The sequence below is a fragment of the Nyctibius grandis genome, chromosome 1 (genome assembly GCF_013368605.1).
Source record: "Nyctibius grandis isolate bNycGra1 chromosome 1, bNycGra1.pri, whole genome shotgun sequence".
NCBI lineage: Eukaryota > Metazoa > Chordata > Aves > Nyctibiiformes > Nyctibiidae > Nyctibius > Nyctibius grandis.
Window position 1 is genome coordinate 40,035,098 of NC_090658.1, and position 24,714 is coordinate 40,059,811.

The 24,714-nt window shown below is 39.7% G+C and overlaps 1 protein-coding gene across 3 annotated transcripts in view; it reads left to right on the forward strand.

Annotated features, from left to right (window-relative positions):
• The window catches only part of SMYD3 (SET and MYND domain containing 3), a 463,693-nt gene that overhangs the window by 378,756 nt on the left and 60,223 nt on the right, over positions 1–24,714 (forward strand). For all 3 annotated transcript variants that reach the window (XM_068403784.1, XM_068403766.1, XM_068403774.1), the window contains one exon: positions 5,606–5,716. In XM_068403784.1, the coding sequence (XP_068259885.1) occupies positions 5,606–5,716 (111 nt within the window). The remainder of the gene's footprint in view (positions 1–5,605; positions 5,717–24,714) is intronic.

Genomic DNA, 24,714 nt, shown 5'->3' on the forward strand with positions numbered 1-24,714 from the left:
CTTGACAGCTGGTAATGATCACCACTAAATTTAAGTGTTTTCTGTCTTTCAATTGACATAAAGGGCATGAGACAAGGAGCAGAGGAGAGGACAAAGAAAGTGAAAGGAAGACAAGGCTTGGGAGCAACTATTGATGTCCGTGCATATATTGGGGGCTGAGATGGCTAGAAGGGCTCCCCTAACACTCTGTAGACTCTACTCTGTACCTGGGTTTTGAGCATAATTGAGTCTAATATCAGGAAGAAAGAAATAATAGATTTTTTGTGGGGATTTTATTCTGTATGTCCCTACTTGAAAGACTACAGGACTTTCTGGAACTTGCTGCCAGCAGCTCAAAACTAATTATACCTTTTTGCTCCTCAAGATAATGTTAGTTGTAGTGCTGACTATCACAGCTTTTGTAAGTTTAGGTGATGTTACTTTGACCTTATACGAAGATTTCCTTTTCTTGCACTTTCTTCTTTGCAAAAATGAAATTTAAGTATTGCAAAGAAAGGTAAGATATGGGAAAGGATTACAAGAAAGCAAAAATTACTCACTTAGAGATCACCAGGGCTCCTTCAGTGATAAGGTAGCTTATCAGCTAATTTACTTTCTCAAAAAGACAAGCAGCCTGCTCTGAAGAGGTCTTCCTAATTTCCCTACCCTGAAGTAAACCCTTTAAACAGCATCAAGATGTGTGCTATAGTTTCAATTTACTTTTCGTAAATTACTGTGTCTGTCTGGTGTTTTGCGGGCAGACTTGAGCTCATTTTGCCTATTCTCCAATCAGAAGTTGTATAGCTATGGTTAGTTCAGTGCATAGCTCAAATCAATTAGCTGAGTCCAAATCTCAGTCCTGCTGAGAGACGGGATGTATTAGCTGAGGTCCAGTTCTGCTACAAAATGGGTGCATGACTTCTCACCAGCTTCAGAGTTCAGTTAGACCAAATTTGTATCTTTCTGCAGAAAGTCACGTAACAGACCATACTCTTACAGAGCAACTGATCTTTAAAATTAATACTAAAAACAAATTATAATTTCAGATTGTCACAGTTTAAAGATGTGCTGGCTATTAAACCGGTGGCAGATGCTCTCTATTAACCCTCCTCCCCCCCCAGAAGGGGAAGGAAAAGAGAAAAGGGAGAGAGATTTATGGGCTGGAAAGTTAAAACAGTTTTAATAAACTATAATAATGCAAAAGAGTATAATAATAATAATAGAAATAATCAAATATATACAAATATATACAAACCCAAGATCAAGCTAGCCCAATGTCGGTCAAGTCACCACCAGCACTGCAGGGCAGGCTCCGGGAAGGCCCAGGCTGGGCCCAGCGACGGACAGGAACTGGATTCAGGGATGCACAGATCAGGATTGGGGGCAGCAGGAAAATGGACAGAGTCCTCTTTGGGCACTGGCCATAGCAGAAGGGGCAAGACTCCTGTGATCCCCCCACTTTATACTGAGAATGACGTGTATGGGATGAAATACCTCGTTGGTCAATTTTGGGTCACCTGCCCTGTCCGCTCCTCCCTGGAGGTGCAACCCCCCTTCGGCTCTTCACTCGTAAGCAGTAAGGAATTTAGCAGTGACCTTGGTTTCTCTAAGACTAAGTACAGCAAGAGCCTTTCTGCATAACATCCCTACCGGTGCCTCAGTGATAACTACAAACTTCGAGCGTTATCAGTCCTAGAAGCAGACACTGTCTGCAAAACACACAGTTAGTTTCAGAAAGTGAGGTTACTTAGAAGAGACTTAGCTGAAAGTAAAAATCACTGAAAGGAAAATTGGCCTGGTTTAGGCCAAATCAGGACACAGATGACCAGCAATGAAATCTGTCTTCATGATAGATTTCAACCAAGATACATAATATTTGTTATTATAATTCTATGAGAAGTTTTATGTCTGTGTATGTTTGACACATTACATTTTGTCACATTACATTTTTTAAAATCAAGTTTTTCTTTGAGTTAGAAGGCATTTTGCTCATATATGCCAAAACAGAAAGAGCACAGACTATGCACCATTTGTATAACTGTCTCAGGAACAGATTTTTGTCCACAAACCTCCCTGCAAAAACAAGAGGGCTCACTTTTTTTCCCTGCTGTTTGCATTAAAATAATTGATTTTCAATTTCTACAGAATCCTCTGTCTAGAAATTTTGTAGCTTATAGCCTGTTACAAAAATATAAATTAAGTCCACTGCAGCATGGCAGTACTGGAAAATGGTGTCCACCTCATTTGGCAGATGAACATGAAAAACTAACCACCATACCCATGGTTAAAGAATGTCTGTGTCAGAGTGAGACAGAGGGCTCAGGCAGTGCTGCATTTCTAAGGAGAAAATCTTGAGAGTCAATAAGTCTCATGGCTGTTAAATAATTCCCTGCCTTCATAAATGTTATTTAATATATATTCTCCAGTTTGGGGAAAAAGATTTACTGCATTCTTTATAAGCGATGCAATAAAGAGGCAAGCTTTGGTCAGCTGAAATAATGTTTTAATTAATGCCATACATCCCACATGCAAATACCATTAAGTCAACCTTTGACAAATGGGCATATTTCCTAAATATGTACAAGTTAAATGAGCCTTGCATTTAATGAAGGGATCCAAAATTAAAACAAGTGTAGGAGAGAGACTTGAATACAGAATTTTTATGTTTAAACGATTAAATGATTAGTATAGACTCAGTCACCATTAGGTTGGTCATGTTTCTAAATATTCTAATTACATTTTCCCACTCAGTCTGCCAGCTACAAACATTTTTTCACTTATGGATTTCTGCTGGCAGGACTGGGAATTTGGACTAGGGCCTCTGACAGCAAGAGAAACCCTAAGTTGTTAAAATACTAAAAGGAGTTATCAATGTGACGAAGACTCTTGTCCTTCTTCTTCTGCCTAGTCATATGCTCTAATACAGAGCAGGTTGTTATGTGACTGCTCATATTCACAACTGTTTGGTAACTTCTGAAAAATAAATCACTGGTTTCAAACTTGTTCCTACTTCCAAGGTTTCTGCAACATGAATGCAAAAAAATAAAATCAAACAAAACAAAAAAGCCAAAAATGAAAAGAGAGAAAGAGATGAAGCCTGTAGGCTGAAGATAGATAAAGCATGTTCGGTGTTGGCTATGGGTTTGTTTTGCACTATTAGAACTGAACCCTGCCTAATGATGGGTTCAACAGCAATGATAACGTTTAAACCATTGCCTTAAGTCCCTAAGCATTTTCACACATAATAGACTAATGTCACGTGAATGATTTTTCCCTGAAGATTCCTGTTGTCTTGCACTGTGCCTGAACTTGATTAAATCCATTTTACTGCTGGATGCCACCTGAACCTAAAGGTAGGACATGGGTCAGAACCAGTGATGTTTATGCAGAGGATAAGAGACAGGGAACACACCAGTGTGCGGAGTGATTTTGACAGAAAACACTTGGGAGTTGCAAAGAGACCTGAAGATCAGAGGTTTGTGATGGGAGAGGGAAACTGGGTTTGGAATGGCTGAAGGATGAGGTTAGGACTACAGCTTGACTAGAAACCGTTTTGTGGGAAGGAAGGGAGACAGATCTTTCTTGCCACAGTAGGGAAGATGCAGAGTAGGACCAGCTGGGGAACGAAACGAGGACAAAGTTGGTGGGATCACTGAAGGTGATTGAGAAAACAGAATCAGGCACAAGGCCTGTTACCTTGGGAGAGTAAGAGTGTTGGTGATGAAATATGGGGAAAAGGTGTAAGATGAGGCAGATGGACAGATCTGGGACTGGCAGGATGACAAAGTTGGCCCATTGTACCAAGAATGGCTATGTAAGGAGCTAGAACTGAGGGCTGGAAACCAGGTTTTGCTAACTAGGTGTGGAGAGTAAGACTGAAAAATGATACTCATGTCCAGGGGCAGAGAAGAGACAGAATGAGAAGAGGGACAGATTGGAGAGAGTGGGGCAGAAGAGACCAAGCTTGGGAGAAAAGAGTGGAAAAGAAATAGGCAAAACAATTTCCATTCACCACAGAAAGCTCAGAGGGAAGCCTACAGCTTCTGTGTAAATGATTAGTACAGACTGTTCTGCTGTAAAGCAACAGTGGTAAAACGAATCCCCTCTCAGCTCAGACACACACAAGCTGGGACAAAACAACATTGTATAGAATGCAAAACCTAGCAAAGTTCTCACACTTTCTAACTTTTGATTATCTGTGGAACTTTAATTTGTCTCTTTCTTTAATTATACTATTAATCTTCAATTATGAGACCATATTTATTTTTTTCCTCAGGCTTTCTGCTTATGATAATTTTAAATACTTGACTTTAGCATCTCAGTAATCTTCTTTTAATACAGTCCTCCTTCAATATGTAATCAAATTACATTGTAATAATAAATGAAAAAAAATACAGGCATTGTTTTAGTTGCTTGTTAATTGCTCATTTAATCAGAATGCCTACTAATTTGCAAAATGCAGGTTCTGACAGTGGATTTCATAGTCATTACTACAAATTGGTCAGGTTTTCCTGTAATTTCTTTGAGTGGACTCTCATGATTTAACTGAGAACCATGTGAAAATTCTCCCAATTAGTTGAAGTGTCTAGGCTCAGGATGAAATAATGTGATCTGATTTTTTTAGCTCTGACCTCTCTGGAGTGTTTCAAAGTGTGTTGGGCGTATAGTGCAATCACTCAATAGCATGTATGACTGAATGCTGGTCTGACCTGGGCTGTTATTTTGTTATATTCTTTCCCTTATCATTAGTTTGTGCTTTTGCAGCTCTTTAAACATTTGAAGAACTCCACAAATGGTTAGCCCTGTAAAATTCTTTCTGGCAGGCATCAAAGTGAATAAACTACAGACTTCTCTGTAGTTTATTGGAATTCACTCTGTACAGCATGAGGAGTTGAAAATGGCACAAATGTAAGCATTTTCTTTTATCATTTTAATAAATTTTCTTGTCAATAGTTTCGACAACTTCGACTGCAATGCTCTTGTGCTTCCTTGGTCACAAAGGAAGCATCACAGACATACTGAAGATGGCTATGACATAAGAGTAGCTTTCCTCAGGCTCAAACATATATTTGCAAGAAAGTAGGATCTTCCCTGAGGCAAAATTTTTGGAGATGGTTGTTGTATAACACCAGTGCTAAATACACACTTAAGCTTTGGAGATAGACAGAAAAATGACATTTCATGCACAGGGACTTCAGATACTGAGCTGCTTTTTTCTTTTCTCTACTTTCTCTCTCTTTTTTCTCTCCCCCTCCCCCCCACTCTATTATCTCACTCGTATCTCTCTCTTGTGTGTCTCTATTCTCGCTCTTTCTCTTTTCTCGCTCTTTTTTTCTTCCAAATTAGGACGAAAAATTGAAATAGTGATAATTTTGGGGGGATTAATAATTTCAAACAATATTGTTCTGGAAATGTGAAAAAGTGTTCCTCCATGGGAATTATTTTTGGCCTTTTTTTCCTCCCTTTGGAAAAGTTGTCAATTTCTTCTAGGAAATCATCTGTTAAGATAAAATTTTATTTTATGCAGGAAAAATGTTGTATCCAAAAATGTTACCTTAGCTACACATACGCCAAACATGGAATTTTTGTAAAATATACTAACAGGTTCTGTATGTACTGCACACAGCTCACCATCAGCTATATTGAATCACTGATGCCCACCAGCGAACGCCAAAAACAACTGATGCGCCAGTATTGCTTTGAATGTGACTGTCTTCTCTGCCAAAAACAAGAAAAGGTACGTTGAGTGAAGAAATTCCTTGCCAGTGAAATAGAATTTTCCAAGGCCTGTCAGCAGCTTCCCTTCCTTTAGCAGCTTCCCTTCCTTTACGTAATACTTATCTTTTGCTACTAATTGAATGGCCAGAATAGAGAAGAAAACGACCTCTGCCCTCAGTGCTGTTTATGTTGCTACAAAAGACAACCATGAAGGAAAGAAAAGCAGGAAATTTTGACAACATGATAAGAAGAATTTCTTACTAAAACATGCATTTTTCATAAAGGTAGGAACCACTTTCAGTTCCAAGATGTGGCTCAGATCATTTTGAGATTCAAGGTCCTCTGAACATGAGACTTAACATGACTTTAAGCTGAAAGGAAAGGATTTTTTTTTCTATTAAAAAGAATAATCTTGGAACTTTAACCGAAGCCTGATGCTACAGGAAGGCTGTGCTTATCCTTATAATAATGTTAAATTAATTCTGACAAACACCTGCATCAATAAATTTCAAGAACTACCAGACATATTCAGCAGTTGTTAGAGAGAGTGATGAACCTCCTTGAATGACTGTTTGTAGCTTTTATGCTCTGTTTCACAAGTTCTTGGAGTAGCAGGTCAGTAGTTGTAGTAGATAAAATTTTGTTCAGTGTGACCTTTTACTAGTGTTCAGCCTAGCCTGGTTTAATTGTATTCTGGGTTGCTTCATATTTATATGGCCTGGCCAGAATACTTTTGGCTCCAAGCCTGATGAGAGATTAAATGGAATATGCAAAATAAGGCTCGTTTTGTAGCAGTTTATGCACTTTGTCTCTCTAGTTATAGGTACACTTGTTCTTATTTTCACAAATGCCTGTTTTGGGTGAGTCACATGCCATAGCTAAATGTGTTCCCAGTAGATTAGCAATTATAAGAAAGGTATTGATGAAAATGTGATTCCAAGGAGCATTATATGATTCATTAAATAATTGCTGTACAACAAAAAGGAAAAAAGAACAACCAGCGTTTAAACGGTGTTGCGTAGGACAGTTGTGTGTGTGTAGTTTTGTTCAAGCCAAAGTACACCCCTTGAATACATAATGTGTCCTTTGACTCATCAGTAAGCAGTTTGAAAAAGAGAACACACAAAAGTTTCAGGCTTATGACATAATGCTAAATTACTTCCTGTCCATGTGCAAAAGTTGTTGGTATTCTGTGCCTGAGAAAGATTGCTGCAATACTACTCGGAGGCAGTGAAGGGAAGTGAAGATTTTTGTCTTTCTTTTAAAGATGCTCACTCAAGTGCCATGAAATCTTAGATTAGTTTTGGGGTGATGCAGTGACGATGAAGAAAAATAAGCAGGCTAAAGTGTCTTTAAGGATCGCTTCACAGTTTGTGAAAGGGTAGACAAGTGGTGTAAAGACCATTCAGCATGTGGAATGTTTTAAGAAACAAGATCCACAGGCTGGATTACACTTCACTGTAAGAGTCAACATACAACATCAAAAAATATTGTAGTGAAATTATATGTGCATATATTGATGAAAACAAGTCTCATACGTAGGTTACAATCATAGAATCATAGAATGGTTTGGGTTGGAAGGGACATTAAAGATCATCTAGTTCCAACCCCCCTGCCATGGGCAGGGACACCTTTCCACTAGACCAGGTTGCTCAAAGCCTCATCCAGTCTGGTCTTGAACACTGCCAGGGAGGTGGCATCCACAACTTCTCTGGGAGAAGGTTAAAACTAATTAATGATTTTTTTCTCTTTGAAATTTTTGTTGTTTGAGTTCATCTTCTATAGCTCTTTTTTGCCCATTGGCAAAATTCCCTATGGGGATGATATTGCAAAATGTTTGGAAAGTTCTCTGTGACTGCATTCTGAAATTCTGTGGTTTCCTCATTGTTACCATGTAAAGAGGTCTGTGAAGGGCTAGGAATCTCATGTCAACTTTGTTGATGTCTATGAAGAAGACATCTTTATCCTCATCTTCTGTCTAGGATGATTAGACATAATCTGCAGCAGTCCTCATAGTACTGCATTTTGTTTTTCTGTGATGGAGATTTTATAAATACAACTATTTACATGACTAACTTGGAAACATAGATTTTTTTTTTCCATTGATCTCAGTCACTGTTGGTAAGCTGAGAGGTATGTACACTGCAGCTACAGTGGGAGAAAATATTTTATTCAAAAGCAACCTCTGTGTTTTCTAAGACCCTGCCCTTATTTTTCATAATTAATGAGAAGCTACCATTTCAATTGGAGCTGAACAGATTTTTTACTAGAAACCAGATCAGTCTGTCTAAATCAGGGATTGTTTTTGTGAATGTTCTGTGAAGCTCTGTTTTACTCAGTTTCCCCAAATGCAGCATGAAGATGGCAATTCATGCTTCTGCTGAGTATTCTGATGTCCAAAGGATAATAAAGATGCTGAATTTTTTTAAGGTCTTTTAGCTTTAAGTGCTGGATTTGTTTTAATAAGAATAATTCCTTGAAGTGGAATGGTTTGAAGTTTAGTTGTGTGATTTATGCAGTTCCCATTGCCATGTGGTGTCTTAGTGCTGTTAAAAAAAAAAAAAAAAGGTAATATTTAATCTCAGAGATACCTACATGAGCAAATAACAGATTTAGCCTACAAAATGCTACTAATTTCTCCTAACTTTATTTAGGCATCTAATCTAAGCCAGTTTTTAGCCTCCCTCCATACTCAAAGAAAGGACAAGCAGCTCATTCATACTGTCTTGCGTTAGAAATCTATGAAAACTGGAATGAATATAAGAGGTTAAAGGAATGCCTTCAAGTAAATACCCACACTTTAGGCAGATAAAGTTGGGTGAGATAAATTATGCTGCTTCATGAAGTATATATCAACACAAAATAAAGAATCACATGATTAAGTGTCTGCACTAGCTGACATGGATAGCCAAGTGCAGTTGCAACTATGTAGGTTTCAGCACACTAACATCCAGATTGTGGGTGAAATTTGTTTGCGCAGATCACTTCAAGCATTTGTCTCTGCCTCCTGCTGTAGACAAATATATCTTACAGCCAGTGTCACTGCTTCTTCACTGTTATTTCTGCTAAAATTAAACTAGAGCTTTAAACTAGATTTGAAGGGGGATGGGCTAGTAGCTGGGCTTGCACCACTGGGGCAACACTCTAGTGTTGAGGTAGACCAGGAGGCCTCCCATCCCCCTGGGGTGAAATCGGTGTGCTCAGCTCGCTCCCTGAAATGCCTGTACACCAATGCACGCAGCATGGGGAATAAACAGGAGGAGTTGGAAATCCGTGTTCGGTCGGGGGGCTATGATTTAGTGGCAATCACAGAGACTTGGTGGGACGCCTCGCATGACTGGAATGTGGTCATGGATGGCTATGTCCTGTTCAGGAAAGACAGGCCACTAAGGAGAGGTGGTGGAGTTGCTCTTTATGTGAGTGAGGAGCTAGAATGTATTGAGTTCTGTCCAGGGGCGGATCAGGAGCGAGTTGAGAGTTTGTGGGTGCGAATTAAGGGGCAGGCTGGCAGGGGTGATACTGTTGTGGGTGTCTATTACAGGCCACCAGATCAGGATGAGGAGGGTGATGAGGCCTTCTACAGGCAGCTGAGAGCAGTCTCTCAATTACAGGGCCTGGTTGTCATGGGGGATTTCAACTACCCTGATATTTGCTGGGAGGCCTACTCAGCCAGCCATCCTCAGTCCAGGAGGTTCCTCCAGTGCATTGATGATAACTTTCTGATGCAAATGGTGGATGAGCCAACTAGGAGAGGAGCACTGCTGGATCTTATCCTTACTAACAAGGAGGGTCTGGTTGAAGAGGTGAAGGTTGAGGGCAGCCTTGGTTGTAGCGACCATGAGATGGTAGAGTTCAGGATCTGATGTGGCAGGAACAGAATAGCTAGCAGAATTACAACCCTGGACTTCAGGAGGGCCAACTTTGGCCTTTTCAAGCAATTGCTAGGGGAAATCCCATGGGACAGGGTACTAGAAGGTAAGGGGGCCCAAGATAGTTGGTTAGCATTCAAGGACTGCTTCTTCCGAGCTCAAGATCAGAGCATCCCAGCAGGTAGGAAGTCAAGGAAGGGTAGCAGGAGACCTGCATGGTTAAACAGGGAACTGCTGGGCAAACTCAAGTGGAAGAAGAGGGTGTAGAGATCATGGAAGGAGGGGCTGGCCACTTGGGAGGAATATAAGTCTGTTGTCAGAGGATGTAGGGAGGCAACTAGGAAAGCTAAGGCCTCCTTGGAATTAAACCTTGCAAGAGAGGTCAAGGACAACAGAAAGGGCTTCTTCAAATACATTGCAGGTAAAACCAACACTAGAGGCAATGTAGGCCCACTGATGAATGAGGTGGGGGCCCTGGAGACAGAGGATAAAAAGAAGGCGGAGTTACTGAATGCCTTCTTTGCCTCTGTCTATACTGCTGGAGGCTGTCCTGAGGAGCCCCGGACCCCTGAGGCCCCAGAAGAAGTCAGGATAGAGGAGGAATCTGTCTTGGTAGATGAGGGCTGGGTCAGGGACCAATTAAGCAATCTGGATGTCCATAAATCCATGGGCCCTGATGGGATGCACCCGCGGGTGCTGAGGGAGCTGGTGGAAGTCATTGCTAGGCCACTCTCCATCATCTTTGCTAAGTCGTGGGCAATGGGAGAGGTGCCTGAGGACTGGAGGAAAGCGAATGTCACTCCAGTCTTCAAAAAGGGCAAGAAGGAGGACCCGAGTAACTATAGACCGGTCAGCCTCACCTCCATCCCCGGAAAGGTGATGGAACAACTTGTTCTTGGTGCTGTCTCTAGGCACATCAAGGATAGGGGGATCATTAGGGGCACTCAGCATGGCTTCACCAAGGGGAAGTCATGCTTAACCAACTTGATAGCCTTTTATGAGGACGTAACCCGGTGGATAGATGATGGTAAAGCTGTGGATGTGGTCCATCTCGATTTCAGTAAAGCGTTTGACACAGTCTCCCACAGCATCCTCGCAGCTAAACTGAGGAAGTGTGGTCTGGATGATCGGGTAGTGAGGTGGATTGTGAACTGGCTGAAGGAAAGAAGCCAGAGAGTGGTGGTCAATGGGACAGAGTCCAGTTGGAGGCCTGCGTCTAGCGGAGTCCCTCAAGGGTAGGTACTGGGACCAGTTCTATTCAATATATTCATTAATGACTTGGATGAGGGATTAGAGTGCACTGTCAGCAAGTTCGCTGATGACACAAAACTGGGAGGAGTGGCTGACACAACGGAAGGCTGTGCAGTCATTCAGAGAGACCTGGACAGGCTGGAGAGTTGGGTGGGGAGAAATTTAATGAAATATAACAAGGGCAAGTGTAGAGTCCTGCATCTGGGCAAGAACAACCCCATGTACCAGTACAAGTTGGGGACAGAGCTGTTGGAGAGCAGCGTAGGGGAAAGGGACCTGGGGGTCCTAGTGGACAACAGGATGACCATGAGCCAGCAGTGTGCCCTTGTGGCCAAGAAGGCCAATGGCATCCTGGGGTGTATTAGAAGGGGTGTGGTTAGCAGGTCAAGAGAGAGGTTCTCCTCCCCCTCTACTCTGCCCTGGTGAGGCCGCATCTGGAATATTGTGTCCAGTTCTGGGCCCCTCAGTTCAAGAAGGACAGGGAACTGCTAGAGAGAGTCCAGCGCAGAGCCACGAAGATGATTAAGGGAGTGGAACATCTCCCTTATGAGGAGAGGCTGAGGGAGCTGGGTCTCTTTAGCTTAGAGAAGAGGAGACTGAGGGGTGACCTCATTAATGTTTATAAATATGTAAAGGGCAAGTGTCATGAGGATAGAGCCAGGCTCTTCTCAGTGACATCCCTTGACAGGACAAGGGGCAATGGGTGCAAGCTGGAACACAGGAGGTTCCACATAAATATGAGGAAAAACTTCTTTACGGTGAGGGTGACCGAACACTGGAATAGGCTGCCCAGAGAGGTTGCGGAGTCTCCTTCTCTGGAGACATTCAAAACCCGCCTGGACGCGTTCCTGTGTGATATGGTCTAGGCAATCCTGCTCCGGCAGGGGGATTGGACTAGATGATCTTTCGAGGTCCCTTCCAATCCCTAACATTCTGTGATTCTGTGAAAATTGATTAAACTCAGATAGTGGTTACATCATACTACAATCACACAGTTCAGCTATGCATACAAGAGTACTGTGTCAAAGTGCTCTTTTGCCGTTCTAGGTTACATGATTCTGCAAGGGCTTTTTCTAATATTTCAGGTCTCTCATGGACTATGATGTAAGAAGCAACTTATCTATGAAGGAATATTCTTTATTTCTCATTTACTGTAATATTTCATATCACAGCCATATAAAACAGCAAAATTCACTCCGACACCAGCAATTACTTTAAAATTCACAGTCACTTGGTCTTTTTAGCTAGATATGGCAACTTCATACAGCATAAGAATCTTCTTTAACCACTGCCTAAGTATACACAGTTCACTTGCACGATTGTCTATATCTCAGACTGTAATATGACAAAGGCTGGATTTTCAAGTATATTGAAACAGGCTGCAGCCAACCACAGGGACCCTGTTGAAGTTGAGCATCAGCTTCAACTGATGCACCCTGGCAAATTCAGTGTGAGCAGACACAGCCCTAGACCAAATGAAGAAGTCCATGACTGTGCAATCACAATTGCATTGTATATCATGGGAGCAAATGTTCCTCACTGGTCCCTGCTGATGAAGGAACTTCAAAGTGAATCTCTACTTGCTATACAGTGGTAGTGTTTTATGTGCCTCTCCAACTGTGAGCACAGCCGTGGAATAATTCATCTGTCTTCAAGGATGAGAAAATATGGAGGCAAATAGTGGCAACTAGCTGGAGCTGTGATGCCTGGGCCTCAATGTCAGCTGCATTTTGATTCTAAGGGGTCATAACATAATGCTTGCCAGTCTCTTGTAGCAATTCGTCAAGCAGCCTGGCTGCTGATTTGACAAAGGAAGAGTAGCAAGTGCTAACACATCAGTGTAAACTGGTTAAGCTAAGATTAAGGTGAACCTTTTTGTAGTACAGTTACTGCCAAATTCAATGGCACTAGCTACAGATCTAAACAATATTTTTAACTGATTTTGACTGAAGTTGAAAAAAAAATCAGAAACTAAAAGAGGGAAAAAAAGATATCTTTCTAAAAGTCACTCAGAATATTTCCTCACTGTCAGTACTTTAAGTTATTGCTACTGTAATGTCTTCAGTTCATTGTGTCTCTGACAGCTTTATACATTATTATTTGCTCCATTTTAAGATCAGTCTCCACTGTAGTTCGGAAATGTGTGCCTTCCTAAAAGCTGAACTCTTGGCAACATATTACCATTGCAGCACATAAAAGCCCCTTACATTAATTATAATTAAAGATGGGATTACATTGATGACAAACATTTTAAATGGAGAACAGTTTTTTCCACAGGCATGAGCCAGAGTATTGTTCATGTTCTACATTTTCAGCCAAGGATTTCGGGGAGATTTGTGCTTGTAGAATCACTTTGTTATGAGTCATCTTTCTCCTTTGGAGCCAGGATTTAGCATTTTAGTCTAGCTTGTTTTTTGGAAGGCTTTTATTTATTACAAGGTCAAAAGCAATGGGTTTGAATCTCAATCATTTTTATATTTGGCCAGTATTTTATAGTTGCCAAAGCTAATAATAACATAATACCAGTAAGTACATTATTCTTTTAATCAGTTTATTGCATTGCTTAGTACTTACTTATATTGCATCCTGAGTTTTGGTAGAGAACATCACAAGTCCAGTTTCCAACTCAAGGACTCTCAAAATTAGGTCACTGGAACAGCAGCCAAGCCATATACATCCACATAAAAATGTCACCTGCGATTCTTTAGCTGGTATTACACTTCCATACATCCACCAGCTCTTTTATAAAAAAATACTGAATAAGTTCCTGAACCTACTAGAGGTTTTGACATTCTTTTCCTATGCTAGGAAACAACGCAACTGTAGTTTAGGAATTTCATCAAATGTGAATAGTCCTCTATGTAAGTTGATCAAATTTCTTGCCAGAGCATAAGTCTGTGGTTGATTTGCCTCACCGAGATTTCTGAGAGGTGCTTGAATATGGCCAAGGATAGAATTTACACATTCTCACCTTTGATCTTCATGTTTGGTGTCAGCAATCCCATGGAAAAACATGTGCTTAAATCACAGAGGCATTGTTACATGAAAAATATTATTATTGACTGTTGTTTTGAAATAGTACGTAAAGGCTTCGTGTAAGATCACTGTACTGGTGTTACTACAAAAACATCACCCCTCCCTCAGGGAGCATATAGTTAGGACACAGGAAATACAAAATTATATGTTAAGAAGTGCCTTTTTAAGTTGCTGAATTGTCAAGTTCCAGAAGTTTGTGTCCCAGTTTCCCTGATATTTATTTTCAGGCATTTACATTCTCACTAGTTTTTCCAAGTACAATATGAAAGATGAGATTTCCAAATTAATTCAAAAGGTGAAGCCTAGGAAGCAAGGATTAAATAGGATTGCTGAAAACAAGTCTGTTCATACAGCTAACTGAACACAAACACCCATGATCAAAGCAAAGAGTAAAGTATGAGCATCTGTATCTCTAGTCATGATTCTAAGGTACTTGCTAAGTCCTAAGGTACTAAGGGTGTGTTAAAAAAAAAAAAAGATCAGGACTTTGTTCCAATAAAATGCTGGTTTAATCCATTTCCTATCAAAAGATAGAGTTTGCAGTAATTTATTTTAGAAATTGTCTGTTCATTCCTCATCTTCTTTTTTACTGTTTTGCCACTAGAACAGCCTTTCAAGCAAACTGCAGAAGGAAGTCAAGCCAGAGTTCAGTCATATTTCACCCACCTACCCTTTCAGCCCAACATTAGTACAACTAGTGCCTACAAAAGCCCATGGCAGTAATTAGCAGCCCTCTGGGACACAATGCTGATTCTTTCCATAGGTGGTTGGCTGATTAACAGTTCCTTCCTTCTGGCAAGACATTTGGTAATGACATAAACCCTGGATCAGTTCCTGAAATCCAACAGTCAGTCTAACACTCTTCTGTTCCCTTTCAGAGGATCTTACCCTCTTGGGATCTATTTCCAAACAGCCAAGGACAGAAGGCTTTTTTTTTTCTAGTGCCAAAAATTACCCTAAAAATCAAGGCAACCCCTTCTAATTTCTGGGCTCTCTTGTTCATTAACAAAGGCGTCATCTCTTCAGCTTCTTAGCATTTCTTACATGACTTCTGAGGCTTCTTCCATCTTTCAACATTGTAATCTTTTTCCATCAAAGGGCAGTCCCACAGACAGTGTCAGACAGTGACAAATGGACTGTGATCAATTTTCCATGACAACTTACCTCTCCCAGTTGCTTCAGGACTGCCTGAGTGCGCTCTGGTCACGACTTGGCAGCAGTCAGCTGGAGCTCACTTGGGTTGTCAAAGGTCACGGAAATGATACTGCTGTTCTTATAAATAGCCATGAGTTCAGAGCTGTATACAGACTCCTTTCTTGTTCAGGGGATCCTTAATAGGGAAACTTGTATCAATTTGGTCCAACAATTTAATATTTGGAGTTGGACTGTGACACTCTCCCGGGAGTCCGGCTTTCTGCTCATCTGAGGGGAGCAGAATCTCATTCCTTTCAGACTCAGCCATCTAAGAGGAAATGTAAATCTTCTGGCAGATGTTTTAAGCAGAAACACTTTTTTGCCAAGGGAAGGGAGTCTGCTCTCATCGCTGTTTTAGGCTGTGGTGGCTACATTTAAGTGCCCAGCTAGCAGTGTTCCCCCTTACCGAATGTCCAGCTTCCTTGGGACTGTCATTAGAACTAGTTATTACTGTTATGATTTCTTTTTTCAGTTGGTGTCATTCCTATAGCAGTCACTGTTTGGTCTCTGCTGAATGATAAACAGGAATAAGAAAAGTTCTGTGTTAGAACTCCAAAATAAATATACAGATGATAGAATATCCTGAGAGAAACAGCAGTAATTTAAAACATAAGACTAGATCAGACAAATAATTTTCCAAACACCTTTTCCTGCAGTGATTTTAGAGAGATTAGTTCATAATTTTTTTCTAAATGTATATTGAAGCCAGTTGTTGCTTTATCTCATCTTGAATCTGAATTCTCTTTCACTGAGGTTGCTAAAAGGTCTTGTGTGTTTCAACCTGTCAAGGTGGTTTCTAATATCAGGAATAATCTTGATTTTGGATGCCTTTTCTTGACCTGTTTATCAGTCACTTTCTTCTACTCTGCAGGATGTTCAGTCTTTTTAAATCCCATTAATTAGGTAATTTACTTGAAATATGATAGATTTTAATTCAGATCCCATTTCAGTCAGAAAAAAAAATGTTGCAACTTCAAACTGTGGAGTTTTCTGGACTGACTGGGATTCAATTTTCTGGGTTCAAAAATCTCTCCTGTTGAAGGTCTTCCACTTTGGACAAAATAATATCTGCATCAGAGCAAGAATGACATTTTATCCTCGGTGGCAGAGCACTCCCTCTGGGGTAGGAGGACCCCACAATTCTGTCAGTGCTTCAGGCAATGGGTGAGGTTCAGGTGAGTCCAGGATACAGACAGTTCACCGTAACTTTTTTTCTAGGTTCCTGCTCCAAATCAAGTAGAAATAGGAGCTTGGATCTTTGTCTTCCCAAGTGTATATTGTAACTAATGGGCTATGAATCTTAAAGAAAAAGGAGAAGAAAGTGAGTGGGAATACCTTTTTCTCATCAGTTCTGTGGATGTAAGCTAAATCCCTTTCTGACAGAGAATGAGTTTTACCATTTACTTTTAAAGGCCCAAACCAGGACATCAACAATTTATGGGCTGATTCTAACCTCAACCTTTGCCAGCATGCTATATATTTTGCTCCCTCCATTTCACTGTTTTCTCTTCTGCTAGACTCTCAGCTCTTTGGGGTGAGTACTCTTTTTACTCTGTACAGTCTAAAAACCTGCAAAACAGTATAGCTATGATTCTATTACTGACAGATTTATAAATAATAGTAAAGGCAAAGTGTACAAACATTCTGAGTCATACCAACATGGAGGAAGAAAACAAGATGGAAAAGGATTCTTTACTCTTTATCAGCAAATTTGTGAGTAACTTGAAATAGCACACAATTTTTATTGGCTCACTGAAATTTTTTGCTATAGGCCACCTTCAAGTAATTTCGGCAAAGGCTTTTCATAAAATCATAGAATGGTTTGGGTTGGAAGGGACATTAAAGATCATCTAGTTCCAACCCCCCTGCCATGGGCAGGGACACCTTCCGCTAGACCAGGTTGCTCAAAGCCCCATCCCACCTGGCCTTGAACACTGCCAGGGAGAGGGCATACAGAACTCTTCTGGACAACCTGTTCCAGTGTCTCACCACCCTCACAGTACAGAATTTCTTCTTAATATCTAATGTAAATCTACCTTCTTTCAGTTTAAAACCTTTACCCCTTGTCCTATCACTACATGCTCATGTAAAAAGTCCCTCTCCAGCTTTCCTGTAGACTCCCTTCAGGTACTGGAAGGCTGCTAGAAGGTCTCCCCAGAGCCTTCTCTTCTCCAGGCTGAACAGCCCCAACTCTCTCAGCCTCTCTTCATAGGAGAGGTGCTCCAGCCCTCTGATCATCATCATGGCCCTCCTCTGGACTCACTTCAACAGCTCCATGTCCTTCTTATGTTGGGGGCCCCAGAGCTGGACACAGTACTCCAGGTGGGGTCTCACGAGAGCAGAGTAGAGGGGGAGAATCACCTCCCTCGACCTGCTGGCCACGCTGCTTTTGATGCAGCCCGGGATACGGTTGGCCTTCTGGCTGCAGGCGCACATTGCCGGCTCATGTTGAGCTTCTCATCAACCAGCACCCCCAAGTCCTTCTCCTCAGGGCTGCTCTCAATCCATTCTTTTGTCATCTCCGAACTCATTCCCTGTTGAAGACATCACACAAAACTAGTCCAGAGGAACCTTTTTCATTCCGGAATGTGGTTCTTATAATGCTCCTTCATATCAGTGCATCCTGTGTCTTTCTCTTCAGATTCTGAATATATTTTCATCATACTCCAAATTTTTGGTTCCTAATGTCATCCTGATTGTATACTATACACTTTCTTTATGATGTCGGGCAGTTTGTCATCTTTCTGTTTTATTTTCCTTAGCTGAAAAAATTGTGCTAATAAATCTTACCTTTCTTACGGTATATTTTTTCTGAGATCAATTACTGTCCATTCAATGCCTGGAAATCACTAGAATGAAGTACTACATATACAGTAGTTTTAAATGCTTGGCAAAACAAAAGATTAGCTTCATTGCCATGTCTATTGCCCTAGTTTTCTGATACTTCCAATCAGAGGAGAGGAATGAGTGGTTTTGTAAAGCAGACTTGTGCATAGTGGGCCCTGAAGTAAGATCATAGTTTTACTTTATATGGGTCAAGAATGGGTTAAAAAAAGTCTGGAAAAAATTTAATTTAGTAGTCCAGATTTTAGCCTGGTAATCTGCCCCATCATTAAATCTATGAACTAAACAATCCCCTTAGCCGGTCTACTTGCTAAGAGGAACAGTGTATTCTGTGATCTGTTTTACTGCAATTACTTTTTGTAGTGAAGTGGGCATGTATCTACACTGGACAAAAACAGGTCTTAATGGGAAAAGCAATACTGTATGCATATATGTGTGTACATAGGTATATGTATGAAAGAGGGACAGTTTTAAAGATATACTTTTTTAGTGAGCAACGTATTACACATACAGTACATTTTGGTGGTTGTCTTTTGCTGGTATTTGTTTTGTGATCTTTGGTAAGTAATGTACAGCCCTGTTTCATATCTCCCTCTGTAAAACAGATATAGAAATGCCCATTATACAAGTAACATTAAAAAGCTGAATTATTCTTTAGAATATCTCAGTATGAAATTTACTACAGACTCACATTGTTGTCATTTCCCATGCCACATTGTGGAAGTGCATCTTTCACTCTAATCTTCTTATTTAAATGAAGAAAGATGGCTTTCCTGTCAGCTGCTCTAAAATTTTAGACACTCTTTGCAAGCCAAATGTTAGTTTTATTTTTCAAAGATAGATTGATTGATTGATTGATTTAGGACCTTGTGGCATGGTCATCAGATATCATGACTTCATTCTAATTTCTTTTTGACAGTGTAATTCTTCAAAGTTTGGGGCTTTGGCTGAATTTGTAGGAAGCACCATAGATTGAGAAAGACAAAACCAGGCTCTTCAGTGCCTAAATCAGTTCCAGTCCTTAACTAATACCCTCTGAGGTCTATTAAAGAAAGAATGAGCTCATCTGAATAGCAAGGAAGTCTATAACTTTTGAGACTGCAAAACTGCAGACTGAATGCTTTGGATTAAAAAATTGCTATGGTAAGCAATGTGCCATATCAATTTCTTGCCAGTAATTTAATTAATATCACAACAATGCAGTAACTAAAGCTGTAGTTATAAATTTTGCATTTGTGAGCTTTATTTTTAGACATGAATAGGAACTTCTTGTTGTGTAAAAAGCAGCAGGCTTGAAAAGGCTGAATTTACTCCAGCCATGTGAGTTACAGCAGAGGACTGTGTAATTTGTTGACCCCTTGCAGGATGTCCTGTTATTTTCCACAAGATTGCTCAGTGAATTGTATGAAAGCCATTGATTACACTGCAAACAGTGATTTGAATTGGGGAGCATGGTAAAAAAGTGTATCGCAACTCTGCCAAAGATTTATCTGACCACAGTCATTAAGAAAAATACGTTGCTGCATCATATTGCTTTAGAAAAATAAGGCATGAATCTTTGTCTTAGTCAGTGCTGACAAGTGTTGGATATAAACTAAAGTTTCTGCACTTCCTTTGATGATATCTGGACAACTAAATTTTTACTCTCAAAATATTTGTAGTGTACAACTTTACGTTAAGTTTGCATGATTCTCATGCACAAAAGAAGTCCTTATGAGCTTTGAAAGCTTTTGATGTGATTCCAGCTCCTGCCTTATAATAAAGTAGTCTGAACCTATAGTCGTTTGGTATAGGGGAGAAAGATACTGTGAAGTTCAGTTACTAGTACATTGTATTTGGTTAATGAAGGTGGGGATCCATGCAAAGTGAGCTACTTCTCCCCTACCCCACACCCTCACCTGCGAAAGAAATTTTAGAAAGGAGTAGTTGAGAGAGCGTGCTTTTCAGAGGGCGACACTCATCCATCTGACTGAGAAAAACATTCTAGGAAAACAATATGTCTGTTTTTAAGCAATGAGCAAAGCACATAGTAGAGAGTACTTATCAGGAAACAGAGGGATAGATGACTAGTACCATGGAACACTGGAAATCCAGTATAGATTATGTATCACCAGATTATGTTGTTCCAGCTGATCCCATAAACAGTTGCTTACATGTGAGTCAACATGTCTAACTTTCAGTACATGTTTTGTGATCTAGGCTACCTCTCCTTGCTTTGAATCACCTTGGCTGATGACCATTGATTGCTGAAGGCATGTAAAAACAGGCAGTCAACAGGAATATGCTGGATGATAGCTATTCAAACAGTAAATAAAGGCACTGAGAAATATGCAAAGCCATCATAATAGTTTCCATGACATTATAACATTTTAGACAATGTCCTTTTCACTAAGATGTGGACATTTTCCTTTTTTTTTGTGACTGACTAAAATGTGCATATTACTGAATCAGAATAGTAGAATACTAGAAAGGTACTGGAAACTATTTGTTTCAAGCAGTCATTTGCCTTATGGAGTGTTTCTATCTGCTTCACTTAAAGACTGGAAGAACCTCTACTGGTTTAAGTTGGTGTTAGTTAGAGGATAATCAATAATAATTTCCAAAGCAGAAGCTCCTGAAATGACTAAAACACTGTACATCTTTTAACAGTATTTGCATACCTCTCCTGTGATTATATGAAACTAATATTCAGCTAGGGGACGATCAAATTTGTTGGCAATATTCTAGAGGAAGAAACAACATGCTAGTGAGTTAGGCAGTCAATTTTTATCAGCACTCTAGGAATCGCCACTTTCACTTTTGAGATCTGTCAAATATTTCCTGGTATAGAGTAGACTGATCAACTGTGTATGATCTTAACCATGTTACATGTGTCTTTCTGAACCCTAAACTCCCTGTATTTCATACCCGTTCTTTCAGAAAACAGATGCTGCAGTAAATATTGTTATTTTATATTGCAGTATACATTAAAAAACATAATTACTATAGATCTCTTTTAATCATGTGATATATCATGCATTAATGTATTAAATTGTTTTGATATTAGTGTTCAAAATAAACACCTAACTTCATGTCAGTATATCGTCAGTTAGAACCAATAATTCAATGGGCACAAATTCTTCAAATCACTGAAGCATAACTTGAACTTTGATACACAAATAACTACACCTCTACTTAGTGAAGTGTTTAGTCATTTGCATAAATATCAACTTCAGGGGGATTTATGCATGCATTTAAACTCAAGTACATATTTCAGTGCATTGATGAATGTGGATTGGATTATGCATTGTGAATACCTAAATATTCTGAGTATTTCGGACCTACATATCTTTTTTTGAGCCACTAAATGTCCTCAGTGGCTCTCTGTGTCTCCACAGGTTGCAGAATTAAGGAATAAAGCAGATTTGCCTTATAGCTGTCAGTTTGATTGGTAAGATAGACCTAGAGATTGCCTTAAAAAATGTGTAATGTCTAAGACAGTCTGAAATACTAGCCTCACAGTTGCTAGGGATTAGGCTGAACAGTATCCTTCCTCAGGTAACCAAATTACCCACAGGGTTTTTTTGGACTGATGCTGGAAATTACAATGGAATTACAAACGTGCCAAGAATTTTTGGGTGGTCTGGCACAAGGCCCTGTTTCTCTGATGCTAAGCTGTAAATACTTTCCTTTGATTTTCCTCCCTTCCTCCCATCCTCTGACTTTTATGAGTTGATAAGTAGGAAACCTCTATTTATTGCACTTCCCATAGTCCAATCAATTTTTATTTCAGCTTGTAACCTATGCAGCTTGGATGGAAATTTTTGCAGTCAGCTCTAAGCTCCTGAAATTAAGAGTTTTATAAAGGCAGTGCTGTCACAGACACAAAACTTGGTCCTGTTGCTCATGGAATAAACCACAACCTCCATCGTCTTGACTGGGAGTAGGCATTGGGGTTTGGGACCTGCAAAGTGCCTATCATCCCCAGGGACCCAAGCTGTGTGCAGCACAAGGATTTTGTAAAACAGTATGAAGAAAGTGCCATGAAAAGAACTGGGATAGCCCTTGTGTAATTATGACTCCTTTTTCACCAAAAGGAGTAGTAGTATTTAAGGGACCTAGCTTAAAAAAAAAAAATGTGTTAAATGTTTTGGTCAGCAACCAGAATGACCAACACAACTGAAATGACTTCAGAATGTGTTCAATACATGTGCCTTTCATTTGAAGAGTCTCCAGGTCCAGGCAAGATGCTACGGTGAAGTTTAGCTGCTTAGCCTTGTGTATTGTTTATATTTTGATATATCTCTTTAGATACTATCTTGCTTTCTTGCTAAGCAGCCTGGCATCCTTGTGTGCTGCTTTCTGAGAGAGGAAATACTATCTGTAATGTTATTTGCTTAGGTTTTCAGCACAAAGAGTGCCTGTAGAACAGAAAAACTTTAATAATAATGCTTGATCTGTGAGCATTATTGGTCTGTAAAAAGTTCAGTTGGGCTGTGGTGTTCAAGACTAATGAAAGCTTTGAGCTTTTTTGGTGTCTTTTCTCTTACTACAGGCATTTATACATATACACTCTAAATATATATGCACTCTAAATAATGCTCTGACAACACACTTAAACATTAAATTACCATAATCATCAGTTATATATAATGCTTACCAAATAGTTTCAGAGTATGTCCATAATAACCCTGTTTCTACAGTACATAGCATTTTCATGAATGAACTGGAAGTAATTGCAAGATCATTGCCAGTAAAATTCATGAATGACAAAGACTGAGAGAATAATAAACATTTATGAGGACAGGTAAATAATACAGAGTAACTGGAATTGCTTGGTAAATTAGACGTATTGAAATAAAATGCACCACCACTAGAAAGGCAGAACACATGTTCCACATCTGAAATGGGGATCTACAGCTATGATTTATTTCACCAGACTTCAGACAGCTACACTGTAAATGTTGGCATCTGAGCTAATTACTCGAGACTTCCTTTATGGATAAAATGGAGAAGAATGGACACACTTTGACTGTTATTCATCTGATGTATTTTAGAAGCCTGCTTTAGAATAATATAAATTGCACCCTGGCAGTGCCTCTTTTCTCTGTCAAATAGAAGAGTAGCCCAAATGTCTACATTTGGTCAGCTGAACCTCGGCTTCGGTATCTGAACTGAAATGGAAGACATTGTATTCTCCTCTGGCAAAAAAGGCTAATGTGACCCTTGAATCTATAAGCAGAGCATTCAGTAGGAAGAGAGATGTCAAATTGCTTCACTATAAAACATTTATGAGATTGCCTCTGTAACATACAATATACAGATGCAGTGATCTTTGAAAAGGCTGTTTAAAAATGTGTATGTCTAAAAAAAATCACAGAAATTAATAGCTGAGGTGGGATTGCAGTGAATAAGAGTGGAATATGAGTCTGACAGAAATACAATTACTACTTTTGGTGTGCAGAATTGTGAGCCTGACAGATATTGGACTTGTGACTGGAGAGGTTGAGGACTGTTGGTCTGTTTGCTCCTCTCTTACCTTAAACTTTAAGACTTAATTAACTCTAAGATGTTATTGGGATAAAATTATGTTAGTGCCATTTCATTTTATTAAATTAAACTGACTTCTTAAAATGGACTTGCTGATCTTAATTTTCTCTTTATTAAAAGCATCTAATTTTAATACATTTCCCACAGTTGTTTTTGATGCCTCTTTTTAAGTTTCCAAGTAAATATTGTAATGTTGTAACTCAGTAGGATAACGTTAAGGGAAGGTTCTTCATACTACCATGTGAAGGTGCTTGGTTTTTTACACTAATTGTGTGCAGAGTCTGGGGAAACTTTCATCTTGATTTGAATGCCTAAGTAGACCACTTACTTAAACATGAACGGTGTGAACAACACTTAGATTTTCCAATACCTATGCAATTTAGAGTATTACTAGCCTGTGCAGTTCTTACGCACTCCCAGACACTAGAGTCAGTAATCCATGAAGAGCTGATATCGATTATGTGAGGTAATACAGAGCAATGTACTGCACAGCTGCAATATGGCATCCAAATGCAATGTGTCTTATTTTACTTTCAGAATTAAAAAATGAAGAGTACAAATTCAATTTGTTCAGAAGTTGTGTTCACCCCCTCCCAACAGCCTCACAGGGAATACAACATTGTTTTTGTCTGTAGACAGAGTAGCTTTGGAATTGCTGTATGTCCCATCCATGCTCTTCAGAGCTGTATGACAGAAAACACATGGTCTTCTGACAGCTCAGCTTCTGGTGAGGACAACCTTGTGCGGGTTGGAAGGGGTAGTTGAACTGACATTTATGGAGCTGGCATGATTTTTCATGGGGCAGGGCAGGGGAGCTTTCGAAACTTCAGAAGTCACATGTAAACCTTGAATCATGACAAGGCTCTGTGTCCTGAAAATTGTCCTTTTACAGTCCAGAAAACTTCCTTTTTAATTATGTTTTTAAGCTTCCACAAAAAGAGAACAAGAACAGAATTATATGCTGCTGTCTCACAGAATTGTTATTATATAGTCATAGATTTTGTGTCAGAAGGAACTATTATGATTATTTAGTGTGATTTTTCTGTCTTGCAAAAATATCATAATAATATTTCATAGTAAACCCCTAATTTCTGTTTGAACTATGGTTTATAGGCTTTTATTGTAAAACTGACATTTGCTGGTGCTTACATTACACTCTTGTATTCCATTTGTGTATTTAGAAGAGAAGATGCTGGCCATGGAAAACTTTAGACCTTGTTTTTTACTCCTCTCAGGGCAGCCTGGCACTCCAATACCCCCTGCAAAACTTTGCTTGTTTCTGTCTGTGTGGGAC